Here is a 19,847-nt window from a genome sequence, read left to right on the forward strand (position 1 = left end):
ACAGCAGCAATTACTGGAGTAACCAATAGTTGTGTGATTGAATTTAAATAAGAGAACTCATATGTCTAGTGCTGTAAACCGGGCTGGGGTCACAGACCCCAGGAGAGAACTTCTTCCTCCCATTTTAATAAACTGCTACGGTATCCAACTATCTTATGTACCTACGCATATACTGCGGTACATACATAGAAGGTGGTTCTTAGCACTCATCTGAGAAATATTTTTTTGCAAAGAATTTCAATAGGTCAAAAGGCAGAGAATAAGTGACCCCAGAATGCCTATTCCCCACATGGAACACCTAGAACACAAACCCTACACCCAAACCTCAGAAAATATTGCTAGAGGGGGCAGAGTTTATGAGACAGAGGTCCAGAGGAAGGCCCTGAAGTACGCGTCTTTCAGACATGATAGGGATGGTGTACCCATGACTTTGCAACGGTGCTGTTGTCTGTTTTGGATCTGTACAGTAAGATAATCCACATTTCAGCATGCATGTGGGAAAGCTCATGAGGCCACACCCCCAGATAAGGAGCTATAGGCAGCTGATGCCTATTCAGGGATAATCAATTTCTTTATGGTCGGTGTTAGGCTGCCAATGCTCCAGTGGTCAGTCATATGCCCATGTGAATATAGATAACATTAATAAGAGTCAGTAGGATATATATGTACATATACATATACACATTATATATATATGCATATATATGTGTATATATATGTACATATATACAATTTATATATATGTGTGTGTATGTGTGTGTATGTATGTGTACACACGTGCGCATGCACACACACACACATAAACTGAGGACATGTATTTGAGAGGATGTGTGTGAAAGGAATGTGGGAGGCAGTGGAGGAAACATGAAGGGTGGATATGACAAAAATGAACTGTCACGGGTACAAATCTTTTTTGTTCAATGCAGTTCTTTCCAACCTCACTTTAGGGAGACATCCCTGTATGACAGAAAATAAAGCCTGCTTAATTCAACCAAAAGAATTTCATTAATCGTCTCATTTGGTATGAATAACACATCTTAGCCTCCCCCCATCCCAATGGTAAGCTATATCCCTCACCTGTCTTGGTATTACTTTAGTAGGAACTGATCTCACAGTCTCATAAACCTCCACTTCCTCCTTTCTTCTCTCCTCTTCTCTCTCCCCTCCCTCCCTCCCTGAGACAGGGTTTCTCTGTAGCCCTAGCTGTCTTAGACCTCACTCTTGTAGTCCAGGCTGGCCTCCAACTTAAGAGATCTGCCTTCCTCTGCCTCCCAAGTGCTGTGATTAAAGGCATGAGCCTTGTCTCTCAAATTTATTTGTAGTGCTAATTTTTCTCAACCTCTTATTCAGTGCTTTGAAATCCCTGGGCAACACAACAAGCTGCCAGTGTCACCTATTTTCCTAAGACAACATAGCCCAGAAACCTCAGAAACATGAGACCTTTATTTCCCCCTGCATTTGATAACCAGTAGACTCTTTTAAGTCTACTCCCCTTTCTCATTCCCCTTTTTACAGTCATTTGCATCCAACAACCCCCACCACCACCCCGTCTCTGAAAGTTGTTTCCTTATCTCTGGTATGTGTTCCTACAATGTGTCCTAAAGCAGTTCTGAAATGAATGTTCCTAAAGTACTATTTTTTTCATTGCTGCTTTTCTGCAGGACCTCCAATAATTTGCCCATGCTCAGCTGTAGATGTCAGTCTGACCACCTAACTGCCCCAGATCTTTGAGATTTTTTCCCCATTAATTTATCTGTTTATTCACTTTACATCATGATTGAATTTCCCTCCTCTATCTCTCCCTCCCCTTCATCTTAGAAGGGTTAGGTCCCCCTTGAGTACCAACCCACCCTGACACCTCAAGTCACTGCAGGGCTGGGTACATTCTCTCCCACTGAAGCCAGCCAAGGGACAAAGACGTCATAGAGACGGGAATGGCCAACCAATTACTAGTTCAACTTGAGATCAATCCCATGGGCAAGCATCAAATCCCTGACACCTTTAATGATACTCTGTTAGGCTTGCAGACAGGAGCCTAGCATAACTGTTTTCTGAAAGGCTTCACCCAGCAGCTGATCAAAACAGATGCAGAGACCCATAGCCAAACATTAGATGGAGCTCGGAAAGTCTTATGAAAGAGTTGGGGGAAGGATTGAGGAACCTGGACAGGATAGGAACTCCTCAGAAAGACCACAGTGTCAACTAACCAACCTAGACCCTTGGGGGTTCTCAGAGACTGAACCACCAACCAAACATACAAGGGCTGGACCTAGGCCTCCCACAAATATGCAGCAGGCGTGCAGCTTGGTCTTTATATGGGTCCCCCAACAACTGAAGCAGAGGCTTATCCTGACTGTTGCTTGCCTGTGGATCCTGTCCCCCTAACTGGGCTGTCTGAGAATTTGCCCAGGATCTCATGCCTGTGGAATATGTATTTACCTGTGCAGCCAACACTTGTTACTTACTTTAAAAAACAAGTCTGAATTATTTTTAGCACCTATTCTCTAAGTAAGTAGCAGCTTCTGATGATTCTTAAGTTTCAAACTCTAAGCAACATGCTCTAAACCATATCCCCTTCCCTTTATCTTTGGTTTGAGATAGGCCTCAGTCTAGGTCAAACTGGGTGTGAACTAGTGGGAGTCCACCTGCATCAGCCTTCCCTAGTTCTGTACTTATAGGCATGAGCCACTGGTGATACCTAATCTGTAAAATACCTTTGAAAATGACCTTGGAGAACAGGCGGATCACTTTTGCTCTCTCATGTGCCATGCTATGTCGATATGCTAAGTTACATTCTGTTATATATTTTCTGAGTGTGCTAGGGATTGAAGTTGAGCCCTCATACAAATCATACTGGCATTGAGCTATATCCCCAACCCTTTTAATGGCCTTTTTGAGTTGCCTTAGAGAAATCACAACTCTTGGGCTACAAGGACTGCTCGGCTCCTAAAGGCTAGGCTCACAACCAACAGGACAAAAAGTCAAACTGCTTTAGCTGCTGAAGCAGACAGAATGACTTGACATCAGACCAGTCACTGTCACAATAAAAGTAGACTCTTTGCTTTGTAGTCTTTCATAGCCTTGAATCCATTTGTTGGAAGTACTAGCAGTTGATTTGGGGAGAAAAAGAGACATTTGTATATTATAAAAGTAACAATGTAAAAGAGATTTCAGAGATTAGAATTAGGAAAGCACTAGAGAATGCTGACTGCATTTTACTTTTAAAACACCATTACCTTTTTTTTTTAATTGTTTTTACTCAGTTGGGGACCAAACCTTAGCTGCATGATGACCAAGTAAGTATTCTACAACTGAGCTAGAGTTAGAGGGTTTAACTGGTTTTTTTTTTTTGTTTGTTTGTTTGTTTTAAGGGAACAGGAATAAAGAATACAATCCCCAAAAATAAAAAACTATTTCTTTTTTTTTTTTTTTGTTTGTTTGTTTGAGACAGGCTTTCTCTGTATAGGCCTGGCTGTCCTAGCACTCACTCTGTAGACCAGGCTGGCCTCAAACTCAGAAATATGCCTATCTCTGCCTCCCAAGTGCTGGGATTAAAGGTGTACACTACCACCGTCCAGCATAAAAAAAATTTTCAATGTTGAAACATGTTAAAAAAAATTGGAACCAGGCAGTGGTGGCACATGCCTTTAATCCCAGCACTTGGGAGGCAGAGACCAGCAGATTTCTGAGTTTGAGGCCAGCCTGGTTTACAGAGTGAGTTTCAGGACAGCCAGGACTATACAGAGAAACACTGTCTCGAAAAAAACAAAACAAAACAAAACAAAAATTGGAAACAAAACAAAAAACCTAACCCCAAACCCTGGGATTCTCCATTTATAATTTATGATTAAGGGCAGGAAAGGTGAAGGTGAAGAGAAGAGGAGAGGAGAGGGGAGGAGACTAGACTAGACTAGACTAGACTGCACACTTAGCTACTCCTCAGTGGCTGTGATAAACTACATGCCAAAGGCAACTTAAGAAAGGGAGAGTTTATTTTGGCTTATGGCTCTAGAGGATAAGTCCATGATGGAGAGGCATGGCCACAGAGGCAGGAAGCTGAGAACTCCTACTGAAGTACCACAAATCTTTATACTTCCCAAGCCCACTCCCAGTTATACACTTTTTCCATCAAGGCTCTACCTCCTAGACCTCCAGCCAACAAGCAAGCACTGAAATACATGCACATATAGTGGGCACTGTCATTCAAACCACCCACACTCTCCTTTTATTGTTATGAACAACAGAACTATCCAGTCAGTAAACTAATCAATTCAGACATTTTCACATACATTATCTCATGGATTCCTATAACACTGTGAAAAGATTACTGATCTTTTTTGTCCATTTACAGCAGTTAGATGAACACCTAGTTTGAGGCCTATGCAAGTTCTTAGCCGTAGAACTGGTTGGAACCCCTATTGAAACTCCGTGTATTTAGTGATGTGCACCCCAGAAAGGTCCAGAAGGTGAAGTGCCTCGCCTCCATGAGACAGTTAAATAGAGGACAAAAGACAAAGCCTAGCAGATGAACTGCACAGCCTCTGTGAGATGCTAAGTTATAAGAGCAAAGAAACAGAACAGCGGACTTGCAGACTTTCTTTACCAGGAGCCTAGAGATGTTTCTAGAATACCAATTATTTCTTTAAAGTCTCTGTATTTCCTCTCCCTTGATAAGCCTTCTAATGACAAGCACAGAATCTTCACAGGGCCAAGGGCCTCTCCTCCCATTGATGATCGACTTTGCAATCCTCTACTATACACATGCTGCCAAAACAGTCCTACCATGTATAGTCCTTGGTTGGTGGTTGAGTCCCTGGGAGCTCTGAGGGTACCAGTTAGTTCATAATGTTGTTCGTCCTAAGGGGCTGCAAACCCTTCAGCTCCATAGGACCTTTCTCTAACTCCTTCATTGGGGACCCTATACTCAGTTCAATGGATGGCTGTGAGCCTCTACATCTGTATTAGTCAGGTACTGTCAGAGCCTCTCAGGAGACAGCTATATTAGGCTGGCTTGTCCTTCCTTCAGCCTCTGCGCCATAGTTAGTTAGTCTCTGCAACTCCTTCCGTGGGTATTTTGTTCCCCCTTTTAAGAAGGAATGAAATGTCCACATTTTGGTCTTCCTTCTTCTTGAGTTTCTTGTGGTTTGTGGGTTGTTCTTCCTGATATGATATACTTTTAAAACACTAAAATAAACAGTATGTAAAATCCTTCAGTCAGAATCTGTGTGATTCCTAAGAGTTAAGTACACATTTATTTACTACCTAAAGTTTTTGTAAAGGTTTTACTTGCTAACTTTGCTTTATAACAAAGACAACAAAGAAGCAGTCCTGATACTCATTTTCCTTCAAACGGTACAACAGAACTGGCCAGTCCTTTTGGGGCGAAAAGGCATGAACACAAAAATTATAAAGATACAATAGTAATAAAAGCAAGTAAGTCAGCAAGCAGGTTAGCAGTACACACCGGGTAATAAATCCTCACAGAGAGCTGTTCTGATTCAGAGTCTTTAATTTAGTTAAAAATCTCTTCAAGATAGAGAAGAGTTTTACAGAGTTCCTAGTATCCTATTATATAGTTACTCTTTAGCCCTTCACTCCTTATATATATACTTCATACATGCAGGCAAAGAAGGAAATGATTTGTGGTACAACATTACACAATTAATTACAGTACCAGCTGGGGTGGCACAAAGCAGCCTTAGACAGAGACATCATAGACAGGAAGAGCCACACAGCAGCATCATAGGTTGTCACTTTCCAGTCTCCGCTTCTCATCCTGTCCCACCTGTCCTAGGCGAGATAAAAGTTTGCTATATACTTCCCTGTTTAAGGAGGAAAAAAGAAATTGTTATGTATTTATAAATGAATTTATAGCAGACTTAACACAACACTTAAAATAATGCTTCTTGTATCTAGTGAGTAAAGTCAGGTGTTAGGATTTATGCAGAGATTTTCGTGTAACTTATATGTAAAAAATGACGGTTAAATGATGCAAGCATTCATTAACCATCTGAAATGATACAGTTCCCATTCATAGCAAATGTATTCATGGCACACTGCTTAAGGATAATGATGACATGATTACAATAGGGACATGGTTCACCAACAAAATTATGGAATATAAGCATTACCCCAGGACAGCTCAGTATCATAATACCAGCATATGCCTTATTTTTCTCTTTACCTTCTTATCTTTAATAGTTTGAAAATAAAATGGTGTTTCTAATCATCTGTACTTCCTGGTATTTGGATTGTTTTTGGCCTGGCTCCAAGAGGCCAAGACTGGTCAGAAGGCTGAGGCCGGGTCTACAGTGACCAAATTTTATGGTCCATTAATGTATCCACTATTTGAGATGCTTTAAGAAGTATTCTGTCTAGAAGTTCTTTCATTAGTCTAAATACCTGTGAGATTCTGAATCTTTTAAACAAGTCCTTTTGTGAACATGCATGCCCAGAGAGTAGCTGTGGGTACAAAGGGAAAGCAGCAACATGGGAGGGCTGCCCAGAAGGAAACAGAGCAGCAATGATAATATACAGATTTAGAAAGTGTTAACTCGGCAATACTGTAGGGGAGTGTGTGCTAGTCACGGGGAGGTTTGGAAGTGCCCAGTCATTGAGCTGGCTAAGCCATATTAAAATGTAAAGGTTACATGTGCATGTCTTTCATTCATGAATCCAGGGCTTGGGTGGGTATAGAGCCGTGCACACCTGCTGGGAGCACAGAGTGGACTCCATAAATATTCACCACTACAAGCAGCACATTGGCAAATGCTGTGGCAGCAGTCTAGTGGGCAGAGTTCACAGGGAAACTCCAGCCTTTTCATGGAAAGTCGCAGAAGCTCGATGCTCGCAGTTTTTGCGAGAGCATGTTTTATGGTATGAAGAAGGCACCATTTCTTTAAGCTGTGATTTGAAGCAATCTAATCTTTTCTCTGTAGAAAACACTCGGAGGCCAGCCAAGTTCCCTATTGAAAAGACATGCCACTGTGGGGCGATGTGAGCTTTATTTATAAGTTTCCTTTTAAAAGTTTTCATTTACTGTGCTGCGAAGATGGACTCTTCTAGTTAGCTAGTGTTATAATCAATTTAGGATATCTCTGGGTAGACTGACATAGATTACCATAGTAAAATTTTTTTCAGCTAAAAATAAAATATATGTCATCTGAGAGGAGAGAGCCTCAATTGAGAAAATGCCTCCATAAGACACCAACAGTAGGCAAGCTCGTAAGGAGTTTTTTAAACTAGAGACTGATTTGGGAGGAACAGCGCATTGTGGGTGAGGTCATCCCTGGGCTGGTAGGACTGGCTTCTATAAGAAAATAAGTTAAGTGAGCCATGAGGAGCAAACCAGTTAGTTAGCAGCACCCTTCCATGGTCTCTGCATCAGCTCTTGCCTCGGGGGTTCCTGCTTTGTTTGAGTTCCTGCCCTGACTTCCCTTGGTGATGGAGTGTTACCTCAAAGAGGAAGCAGAATAAACCCTTTCATCCAAAAGTTGCTTTTGGTCAAATATGGAATGTGAACAAGTATTCCATTCTGTAACATAGCTTAGGAAATGCTAACAGTTTCAGTACTGACTCCTCTAAAATACTCTCTTTAGGAACCATAGGCTTATTCTTAGAATGATACATTTATCTAAATAGCCAGCACTATTTTTGGATGGGTTATAAGCTTATAAGACAAAACAGAATAGAACACCCTAACTATGTATATGTAGCCAAATCCAGTCTTATTCATTAGATATACTGGGCACAGCTAGGCAGTTGGATCTGTCAATATGGGTTTTATATGACAAGTTACCCGAGGCTTCAAAATCCACCTCTCCCTAAAGACACTGTGCTTAGAGAAGATAAGAACCACCAAGGTGTGCAGCTTTGAAGTGGCCGTGTTAGCAGGAACAAGGTAATGCTGTGTGACCCATGCTAAGCCACACACTATTGTCTACTCACACCAGCACGACAAAAGTGACAACAGTTACATCACTGAAGCATTTCTCATCTCAAAAGAAAATATCTCATTTTCCTAAATGGGCAATAAAGCATTTTAATAAAAAGACAAAACATGCATTATATGGTACATAAAATAGTATAATTACCAAACATACCTTTGTGCAATATTTCTACCAAGGCCCCATCTCAGCTCTGAATCCTTCAGAGACTGAGTGAGGGTAGGAATCAATTGGATGACAACATGCTGACTCAGCGTTGCTACTGTCTCTAGGATGCTATATACTTGATAACTGTATTGCATACCATAGTCCTGGATGAACTGCCTGAAAGCAAAACAGACAATGTAAGAATCAATTTGAGGCAATTTCTTGGGCCATTTCTATGCATTATAATCACTTCTAACCTAAACACAACAAGGATCATTATTTCATAAGGTCTGAGAGACCAGGCCTTCATATTTTTAACTACTGGAGGTAGGGTAGCCTTGCAATAGTCCGGCTTCACCTTTAACACTACCCACTGGCCTCAGTCACCGAGAATGTCGGGATTACAGATTTGTATCACATGCCCAGCTTGTGGACACTTGGAGAACAGAAAAATGTTTGGCGAATCAAGTGGCTCAATAAAGAAAAGAAGGTAACTCTAAGGACTTTTCATAATATTCTCCCCTTCAAAACGGGACAGGAGTGTGAAAGGCTGTAAGCAAGGTCATGTTTCCCAGTTATTTTTTTAGCCTACCACATGTATTAGTTAATATTATAAAAACTTATTCATATTACATGTTTTAAGTGAACAAAAAAACCTTACAAGTATAAAGTCTTTATAAATAAAAAAAAATTACCTCTAAAATTTTCACATTCCACAAACAATATAATAAAAGTGAAGTAGCTTAGTAAATTATATATAACAAAGATTCGACCTTTGCTTTCATCCCATGGTGTTAGAATTTTCATGAATGTTCTAGCATAAAGTGATCATAACTGAAACGAAGTAAGAACAGCAGACAAGCACCAATTATGAGATGAGAGGAAGAGACCAGGAACCAAATATGCAATGCAGAATAAAAGAAACACCTCAAATCTTGTGTCATGCTGTGCCAGGACAGGGATATGTGACAGGACTCACAAAAGCTAGCTGGCAGAGCCCTCAGGAAGAAACGGCACAAAGACTCTAGCCTAAGACTCCAATCAAACCGAAGGAGCTTTCTGAAGCTTCAGTGTGTAAAGCAAGTTGGAGGACCAGGGACAGGCATTTTTACACAGCATTCCCAGCAGTTAAGTAAGCTCTGAAGGCCTGTGCACCTATTGTCGGAACTTACACGTGCTTCTGTTTTTTCCTTCTCAACTACATTCAAGATTCCTTCTCACTGAAGACACAGGAATTTCGAGTCAGTTAGCTTACCTTTTTCCTTGGTACTTTTACTTTTTCAACAAAGCAACACAATGTAACAAAACCCCTGCCCCAAATACTATAATTGAAACACTGTAAACAAGTAGTAACACACTATGTTTTGGATAATTAGTTATTTAAAAAGCATGTTGGCTGTCAAATGGCTGGCAACCCTCTCCTTGCCAGTTGGCATGTGTTCCAGTTACCTAAACAGAGAAGTCAGCTGGGTGGCAGGTCCTTCTTCTGACCCCACTTGGCAGGTTTTTACCATGCACTGCAGGTTCTCTGTGGCCAGCTTTTTAACTAGAAGAAAATGATAGGATTACACAATGTGTCTGAACTGACCATCTGGATCTTCATTTTTAACACTCTTGATTTAGAAAAATATGTTGTTTTCTTCAAGTATGTGCATGCTTTTTTTAAGTTTTCAAATGAAATAGTTTTAAGTTTGTTTGTTCTGAAGAATACCTAAAAAGTTTAAAAATCTATTTTGAGTCTTGAAGCTGAAATAATGCATATGAAGATGTTTTCCCTTTAGAAAGGTATCCATATTCAATAACCCATTCCACCCTATCTTACAAACAGATATAATCAGACAAAAGGGTGCCTTTTTAAAGACATAGATTTGCAGACATATTGATTTTATTTTTAAATTCACAGGAGCATACCTTTCACAAACCTTTAAGTAGCAAACTAGACCAACTAATGTACCTTTATTTTAACTTAGCCAAACTTTTGTACTATTTATTTAACCAAATTCTTTAACATGGTGTGCCTGAACATACTGTGCAAAAATACTTGCTGCAATCTGGATCTTAAATGCGCCTCAGGCTTATGTGTTAAATACTGGGTCGCCAGCCCTTGGTGCAGAGGAGAGCATGCCTCTTCTCTTCCTTTTCTCCCACTGTTTCCACTGTGGCAGGTGAGCATTCTGCCTCCATGTGTGTCCCCCATGATCACTGTCTCACCTTAAATCAGGGAGGAGATCAACCAATTATGGACTGCCGCATACAAAACAGAGGCAAGCAAACCTTCCCATACTTTGTTATTTGTTAAGCTAATGTGAAGCTGACTGATAGAAGCTGTGTTAACAGAAGACCTGAGCAGAGTGTGTGGAAAACTTAGCATGCTTTTTTTTTCTCTTCGGAGACAGGATTTCTCTGCGTAGCCCTTGCTGTCCTACAACTCACTTTGTAGAGTAAGCTTACCTTGAACTCAGAGATCCACCTGCCTCTGCCTCCTGAGTGCTGGGACTAAAGGTGTGCACTACCACATGCAGAAGACTGGAAACAAGTATAGAGATGATTTGCATGCACTTAATATAAAACTCTTGTTTTGGGCCCATCAAACGTGTCTACAAATGTTGCAGTTTACATGACTCAGTGTGTGGAAGTAGCGGCTTCACATACAGTGCCTTTAGTACTGTCAAGAGCTGGGTAAGGATTGCCAGAGTGAGGTCCACACCACTTTTGCTATCTCAATAAGAAAGCCTACAGGGTAGTTATCATCTGCTTTCCCCCAGGTAAGGAAGCTTATCTACTTCTGTCTCAGAGAGCTGGTGGAATCCAATCTGGATAAAGCTACTCAGAATGGCATATAATTTAAAACTTATGAATCATTATTCCAGAACTTTCCATTTAGTGTTAACAGTTGACCCACAGTGGATAACATGCAGTGGGTGAAGCCACAGGAAACAAAACCATGGCAACTACATCGTTGTCTGCTCTGAGGAAGCAAATCTTAAATGAAGAAGTGCAAGGCTTTTGCTGCACTTCAACATGTTCAAGTTTAAAATGGGCAGTGTTTCTAAAGAGACAGGTTCTCGCTGGAGCCACCAGAGGGTATGTCCTCCTGCCTAGTGATAGCACCACACGGAAGTGTAAAAGACCACTCTTTCCTGACTCAGACTATGATCAGAGAGGAATACTACAAACACTGAAATAAATGTATGTTTAAAAAAAATGTTAACATTTTTGAGAAAGGACAGAACAAGTGAGATATGTTTGAGCTTTCCATTTGGGGACTGCCCTCAGATCCCTCAGACTTCCTTGCAAACTTATCTTGAAAGACCCCTGGAGCTCAGGAGACCCTCACTCAAGTCTCGGGATGACATGACCACCCAATAACTCACGAGAGACCGATCTTGCTGCAAGCACACGAGGTTTATTTGGGATAGGCCGGTACTGGGTTGAGCTCGTAACCTTGCAGGCCAGAGGAGTTCGACCCAGAGCACAAGGAGTAAGGGGTATTTAAAGGGAAAAACCACAAACTAGGGGGAGTGAGGGGGTTACCAAGGAAACTTAAGAAAAAACAGTGAAAAATTCTAAAGGGACCCAACCCCTGATTTAGTCAGGGTCATGAGGAGTCAGGAGTCAGGGGTCACGAGGAAAACATCCTGCATACTCATTATTCACAAGAATGTGGTCTGGTCAATGCTATTCACTTTATGGCAGACCGTTCCCTGGAACCACCCAATGGCTCATATCCTGCTTTTTGTTCTTGGACCTAACCTTTGTGGCCAACAGGTTTCTGAAACTGGCTAGTCTACATTCTTGACTCGTTAGAGAGGTTTTCCATGCCCTTTTAAGTAAAGGTTATACGTTATACATTCCTACTGACACATTTCTAAAATTCTAAAATTCTCCAGACCTTCATTCTTAGCAGCTAAAAGACAATCACATTGTAACAACACACACACACACATACACACACACACACACACACACATCCCCACACACCCTCTTCACAAAAACAAGGAACAAAGGCCTAACTGGCTAAACTGATTATCAAGACAGAACTATGAGTCCTATTCTGCATTCTCAGCCAGCTTATTAAAAGCATGTCAAGGGAGACTAGAGATCACACTTAGAAGAGATCATGCAAATTCAGGCTGATGAGACCAAGAGGACATGACTGGAATCAAAGGCACTTCCCAGGTTTGTCCCGCACAGCTTGGATATCCTAGCAGACAACTAAAGAGGAGACTGACCTCTGGCCACCCGATATTTGACAATCTCATGTGATATCACAGGAAGCCTGCACATACTTTTTTTTTTTTTTTTGAGGAGATAAAAAGCCTAATCAAAAGAAATACCCCGTAAACTACTTGCCTCAAGGAAAGGGAGTAAAACAAAACAAAATTCTAAATAAACCAGGCTGGACTGTGTCCGTATTTGATTCTTTTCCCCCACTTCACCCAGCTACTGTTAATATTTGATTCTTTAGCCATGATACATACCAAGGGATGGAAAATAACCCTGTACCTGTAATGGCTATCAATTTAATCTGTGGGAAAAACAGTTGTTTAGCTTAGACACAGAAAAAGCTGATAAAAATCAAGACTGATCAAACCAACCTTGGGGTTCATTTACCAACACCAAGCATTTCATGATGCCAGGCAGGAGCAGTTCAAGGTCACACACACCCATTTCGGTGTTCTTGAAGAGCTGAAGGATAAAGGCCAATACAGATGCTAATCGAGGAGGGGGTGAGGACCCTTTAAACTCAAGGTAGGATTTCCTAAAAAGAAGCAAACTTTATTTTATTTTTCTTCTATTTAAAGCTCTATTGAGTAGAATCAAATGCCATGTATGTTAAAGATACTGTAAAAATGTATTCCTTAAATAAATTTTACTGTTTAAAAAACAATATATGTAGTCTGTCATGTTAACTTTAAAAACCATTGTGGTGTGTTCTGTGCTCTGAACTTAGTTTAAAAATGAATTTACCAAACCTAATTGCTAACCTGTTTTCTCCTTTTCCCATGGATGTCTCATATCCCTTATCAGTTTTGCCAGGAATCAACATTTCCTCTAATGTCAAATTTGCATAAATAAATCTCCCCTCACATTTATTTATTTAAAATTTAGGAGGGGTCTTATGTTTCTAAATAAATAAAAGGACTACACTAGGAATTAGCTCCTAGTTCTAGCTTTATCTTTCTTTCTCCCAGTAGGAATTTAGAGAACTAACTTCAGATTGAATATTATCTCTCAGGGTACAATAAATTGGAACATTAAAATTCAAGAGAGGTTGTAAGGATAACACCTCCTTGACTCAGCTTCCCACTTAACTGTTTAGAACTAGTTCTGGTCACTGTTCAGAAAATGAGTAAGTATGACAAGTATTGAGTTCCTTTTGAAAAAATTCTATGCATTATTAAAGTTGGTCAAACATTAATTAACCCTCACCCCACTATATTTTTAATTTTGCTGATGAACTTAGCACCTTGTACAAGGTAGGCAGGCTTCTTACCACTGAGGTACATTCCCAAATCCAAATACTACCCAGTCCAAACTACACATGCATATTTGTTTGACAACTAATAGTATTCATAAGGAGACACAGTAAACACTAGGGCTTATAAACTCATTCAAGGGACTACACTTCGGAATCACTCTTGTTCCACATACACAGTGACACAAATTTTACAATCCTAGGATACAGCCACTCTCTGAGGCAGTGTTTGTTTTGTTCTATGCACTGCTGAATTACTAATGTCCCGAAATGAAATAAACATTGATTTAGCATATACTAGACACTAGAAGCAAATTAAAAATAAGCATATACAATTAAGTGAAAAAGAACAAACCACAGACTCATTATCTAGTGAAGTTAGATATGACCATACCCCAAAAAACGGGGCAATTTTAATCCATGTGAGTAGTGCTTTGACAAGCATAAGGACAGAATCATCAGAAATTCCTAGCAAGAAGCTTGAATCAAACAGTTCACACAGGAGAGAAGTGGAGACCAGAGAGCACAGGAGCTCACCTCTGTCTCTGCTGAATATTGAACACAAAACCAACACCCACACGTTTCTAGTCAACTAGAACCTACTGTGGAAAGAAGAATACACCCATCCTTAGCTAAACATGAAGTACAACAGAAATCTGAGAATCTAGCTGGGATACTAAGCTAGGGGCTTAACTCAGTGATAGGAATTTGAATTCACCTCCCCATTTGTCATGGATTAATATTAAAACGAGGCGATGTCTCAAACACCATAACAGATTACTAATATCTTGCTGGAAATGAAGATCCAACTAAGGCAAAAATTATTCAGAACCTGAAAAGTGGGTCATACAAGACATATGCTACCCTGTAGTATTAGGTGCAGGCTTATAAAGAACAAACAGGATTGAGTCCAGATGGATGGCTTTTTAATGAACAGACTGGCGGGGACAAAGCTTTGACGCAAGGAAGCATAAAGCATCTTGAAGAGCAATAACCAAACCATGGTCATGGATAGTAGGACATGTGGAGGACAGGGACACTGTCACCAGAAAAGATAAGTGGCCAACTTTGGGTAGCTGGAGTAGATCACATTATACCGCAAAAGGAGACAGTGCACGCTGGAAGGCAGAGAAGTGTCAAAATGAATCCGGCTGGCCTTGGTGGTGCACAACTTTAATCCCAGTAGTTGGGAGGCAGAAACTAGTAGATCTTTGTGAGTTCCAAAGTAGATCTTTGTGAGTGTCAGGCAGGGTGACACTGAGAACTTATACTAAAAAGAAAACAAAAAATGAACAAACAAACAAAGAAAAGCAAAACCAACAACATCAAAAAAAAAAAAAACAACACAAGAAAACAAAAACAAGGAAAGAAAACTTTTTGTATTTTTAAGAATGAATACTAGATACAGCAATGACCATAATGTGATGTGATAAGAACAAACTATGAAGCTTCTGAGTAACATGATTCTAGGAATATGAGAAACAATTCTGTGTTTACATCTGATCATTAAGAAGATCAAGTAAAGGCTGAGGAGGTGGCTCAGCCGGTGAAGTACTGACTTGCATTGTAATCATAAGGGCCTGGTTCAATCCCCAAAACAGAAATAAAAACACAGGCATGGCTGCTTATACTGTATTGTCATTACTACAGAGGGAGAGCCAGGCTGATCTTTGGGGTAGACTACCAGCCCAGCCTCCTGGGCAATCTAAGCCAGTGGGACACTGTGTCTCAAGGAAAGAAAGATGACAACAAAATATGAATTCTTTGGTTGTCCTCTGGCCTTCCCATGAAGATGTGTGCCCCCCCACACACACAAAGCAGAGAAAGACAGAAAAAGACACAGAATGAGAGAGAGCAAAGTTATAGCATTTAAACACAGAAACTTAGATACCATTAATCAGTATTACTATAGTATCTCAAAAGTTTAAAAATAGTTTAATGATAAATACTGCATGAAGACAAAGGGAAGATAATTTCTATCATTGAATATTCTAATGTTACGGTTAAAGGATAAAGAAGTTATCTAAAACAAACAAACAAGCAAACAGAAACAATCCTGAGAAGTCAATGCTAGAGAAGGCTCAGCAGGTAAGAGGACCGAGTAGGTTCCCTGTGCCCCCATGGCAGCTCATATTATCCAACACTCCAGCTTAAGGGATGGGTGCCTTCTTTTAGCTTCTACAGGCACCAGGCATGCAAGAGATAGATTCCACTTATGCAGGCAAAACACTCATACATATATGCGACATGAAATAAATAAATCTTAAAAAAACTAAATTATATTTGCTGAAAAATGAAGTACAGGTGGGGGACTGAACGTTACTAACCCACTCAGCCCGGCACTGTTCCAACAGGAATGACCATACTTCTGTGTGCCTTACTGAGCTAGGTCTGATGACACTGTACCTTTCTTGTCAGTTCAAAGATCCAAAATCAAGAAAACATACCCCAGATATTGCCCATACTCTAGAAATATTCTTCCTATCTTTTCAGTTGAGGCTAACTTTATCCCCAAGACAACTAAAAGTTATTTTATCTAGCAAATAGGACAATTTCTTTGAACATAGGTTCTCTAAAATAATTCAAATGATCTGGTTTATGATTATCTTCCACATAAGTGAAATCCTCGTGCTTTCTTCACAACAGTCATTTCTAAAGAAGAATCAATCTCTCTCCATCAAGACCTTAAGTTATGCAGTGGGGAACTGCATATCACCAGCAGATCACTGAGAATAAAACTGATGAGAGATTGTCTTCTGTTTTGGTAACTCCAAGAAAGGTGCACACATCTGCCACTGTTCAATGGTGAGGAACTGGAGAATCCCATGTAGCAGTGAACTGTCTAGTCGTCTGCTCCTTTTCTCTCTATTTTATACAAAGCATGGTCCTATGGCCTGAAGCCAACATGCATAGGACACTAAATTACTCTATCGGGTATGCTGAAGTGACAGGACAGAGGAAGGCCTCCTCTACAAGGACGGAAAGATCATGCCTAAAATACGTATTTGTTCAAACACCACAAAATGGAAGCTATCCCACATAGCCAACCTTAGAGACACTCAAGTGACCTACATGACAAATGGTAATAATCAGTACTCGGATTAATCTGTTGCTGTTTAACTACTCTTCTGTGGTGGTTTGAGTAAAATAGCTTTAGTGAGAAGGGACTGACAGCTAGGTCTACAGGAAGCTTCTGGTGTCCCTGTCTCCATGTCCCTTGTGAGATCATTGTGTCACCATTGGCATTCTTATAGAAAGCCAGTACTCAGGGCTCACTAGGAGAGGGAGTTGGCCTGTCCTCTGGGTTGACAAGGTCATACTTGATAGCAGATATTTTACAGAAAGTGTTAATACAAGACAAGAAATAAACCAATTAAGATAATCAGTAAACTGATAACACTTCATGTTGCTGATCAGCATTCATGTTTCAATAAAGTAATTGCTATATACTATATTCTATAGTGATAAAAATGATAAAAATATAACTTTAAGTAACTTTTTCCTTTTTCTTTCTAAACTTTTTATCTCATTGTGCACTGCTCTTTTGCCCAAATGTATGTCTGTATAAGGGTGTCAAATTCCCTGGAACTGGAGTTACAGACAGCTGTGAGCTGCCATATGGGTGCTAGGAATTGAACCTGGATCCTCTGGAAAAACAGCCAGTATTCTTAATCACTAATCCTTTGCTCCAGTCCATATAAATGTATCTTTAGGGATGTATATAAGGAAAGTAACAGAAATATAGTGAAAATTGACACAATCTTAAAAGCAAATATAATTTTAACAAGTTTTTTTTTTTTTAATCTAAAGCACACAGGAGCTATCAAAAACCATTCTGGTAGACTCTTCAACTATGTAGCTGTCACAATGACCAACAGTCACTCTCCTATCATTCTTCCCAGAGAAATGATAATGCATGTTCACATAAAGAGTTTATATAAATGTTATGTTAACTTTGTATAAGTGTTATACCTAGAAGGAATAAGATAAAATTAGGAAGCGAGAGATATGTTTTCAGTAGGACAATGAGCAAACAGTTCTTATATCTATGCTGTGGAATACAAGTAGATAGAAATAAGAAACAAACTTTTAAATACATCCTTATTGAAATTAAGATATAATTACCTTGGCTTATTTCCTTCTCAGAGCAACACATTCTTAATGTTTCCTGGGAAAAACTGTTTCTAAGCTACCACACTACTAGAGACACTAATATTTTTGAGATATTTTGAATTATTTTTAATAATATTAATAACTTCTACATCTATCTCTTTGTAATAATTATATGTACCTTATGGCATGGACAGTGTGCTTTCTTAGAGGCATTATCGATGGAACAGAGGCAGGGTTTCTCAGTGCCAACAGAACAGGATGCTGTCCAAGATCTGAAACACAGGGCAAGGCTGGGAGAAACCGCCCTATATACTGCTCAATGACATTCCTCAGCAACTGATTCAAGTAGGCATTTGGATTTTGAGATTGGCAGCACACAATACACATGCCCTATACAGGAGAAAATAAGAAAAAGAAAAACGCTAAAAGGTAAAGTTTCAAATATTGTTTAGGAATTTACTAACATGTTCTCTAGCATTAATACTCATGGTAAGAATTGTACCTTTTCTCTATCAAGTAGGACTTCTGGCATCATAAATAGGTAAGATGCACATGGCCCTTCTCGAGCTGACTTTGGATAATGCATTTGGTGTGGAATCTAACCACATATGTATTTTAGGAGCATGATCAAAGGAAGTAAGGTAAACATACAGGAAGAGCTAGGGAGTGTGTTTCTTCTTCTCTCTCTCCTGCACAGAGCACTTGACAACCATGGTCATCAACTACATAACCATGCCACTTCTCAATTATAGGATATATGTGCTATCAGTCTTTTTTACAGTATTTAAAATCAAAACTCACTTTGTCATCAAAAAGAAAGGTAAGAGAGTAAAGGCCCAGCCCACAGAGCTTGGACTGCCAATCCTACAGAGGCACAAGCAGGTGGAAGGGAGTTATTTATCATTCGGTCATTTTGGCTAACAACATAACATTTAAGCTTAAAAATCAAAGATCATATAATGAAATAGATCTTTTTTTTAAACAACTTGTAATGGGAATGGGATGCAGATGCTTGGACATCTCCTTAGAAGTTTTTCTATGTGATATTATATTCAAGTGCTTTATATTCATTATTTCATTACAATTTGTAGAATAAAGGAGTTAATATTATATTTCCATCTGCAGTCAAGGAAACTGAGGTTCACAGAAATTAAGAGCTTAAAAGAAGTCAAAGGAACTCACAGTACTTTGTTGCATGTGTACTGATAAAATCTTTCCATGTGCATGAGAGTTAGCAAAATGTTCTCATATAACAGTATTTAAAACTTAGAAATAATTAAAGCCATTCCCTCAGAAAAAGAAAGACTTTTCTGCATTTTTGTTAGGATTCCACTGCAGCCACAATTGGATGCTTATCCAGTAACAAACTCTGAAAGTTCATTTGTAATGAAAAATAAGTGCAGAGCTGTTGAAATACGGGCGAGAACACAACTAAGTGAACCACAGTGGTGCCCGCTCACCCAGTCTCGAGTGCTGTGTTTAAGGAACACGCATAGTGAGAATATGATGGGCAATGGATCCCAAAGACCCAAAGAGGACAGAGTATATTTAACAACTAAAGATCAGTTTCCTGACAGTTCTGTCGAGTGGGTAATTCTACAAAAGTCTCACTTTACTAATTCTTACAAATATACTAGGTTTCAGAGGACCATGTAGCATACACACACCCAGACTTTCCTGGCACTCACAACTCTTTTCCACACAGCTCTCTTCCTCCTGTGACTGACTGCCAGCCCATGCTCTGTTCCTACTCTGTATCTCTGCTTGATGACACATAAACTTTGACTTAAATCCCATCCTAAACACTTACCTAGAGTCACCTTAAAACTTCTCAGAAATCTCAAAACTTTGCTTAAAAAAAAAATTCCACCATGGAAGAGACTGCAATTAAGTAACTGAAACCTGCCCCCTTCACCTCCGCTTCTTTGGGGAAACTCAAAATTTAGAAAGGTCCAAGTTTCAGTATTGCACACTAATGAAATAGATCAGTATTTCAGACTGCCCATGGGACATCATTATTTACACATTCTGTATCATTTCAAACTAAAGCTCCTAAAAAGCCAGTTTTTTCTCTATGTAGTCTAGCCTGACCCAGAACTCATGGGTCCTGGCATTACCAGTATGTGCCACCATGTCAAGTGCAAAAAAACCCAAAACAACCA

General features: G+C 39.7%; 1 protein-coding gene across 2 annotated transcripts in view; it reads right to left on the reverse strand.

Annotated features, from left to right (window-relative positions):
- Window positions 1-5,491: 5,491 nt before the first annotated feature.
- Mms22l (MMS22 like, DNA repair protein) overlaps window positions 5,492-19,847 on the reverse strand; it is a 116,785-nt gene continuing 102,429 nt past the window's right edge. For both annotated transcript variants that reach the window (XM_031366489.1, XM_031366488.1), the window contains 5 exons: window positions 17,864-18,075; window positions 12,692-12,855; window positions 9,543-9,639; window positions 8,103-8,270; window positions 5,492-5,822 (listed from right to left, as the gene is read on the reverse strand). In XM_031366489.1, the coding sequence (XP_031222349.1) occupies window positions 5,741-5,822; window positions 8,103-8,270; window positions 9,543-9,639; window positions 12,692-12,855; window positions 17,864-18,075 (723 nt within the window). In that variant the 3' untranslated portion in view covers window positions 5,492-5,740. The remainder of the gene's footprint in view (window positions 5,823-8,102; window positions 8,271-9,542; window positions 9,640-12,691; window positions 12,856-17,863; window positions 18,076-19,847) is intronic.

The sequence above is a fragment of the Mastomys coucha genome, unplaced genomic scaffold (genome assembly GCF_008632895.1).
Source record: "Mastomys coucha isolate ucsf_1 unplaced genomic scaffold, UCSF_Mcou_1 pScaffold14, whole genome shotgun sequence".
In the NCBI taxonomy this organism is placed as follows: domain Eukaryota; kingdom Metazoa; phylum Chordata; class Mammalia; order Rodentia; family Muridae; genus Mastomys; species Mastomys coucha.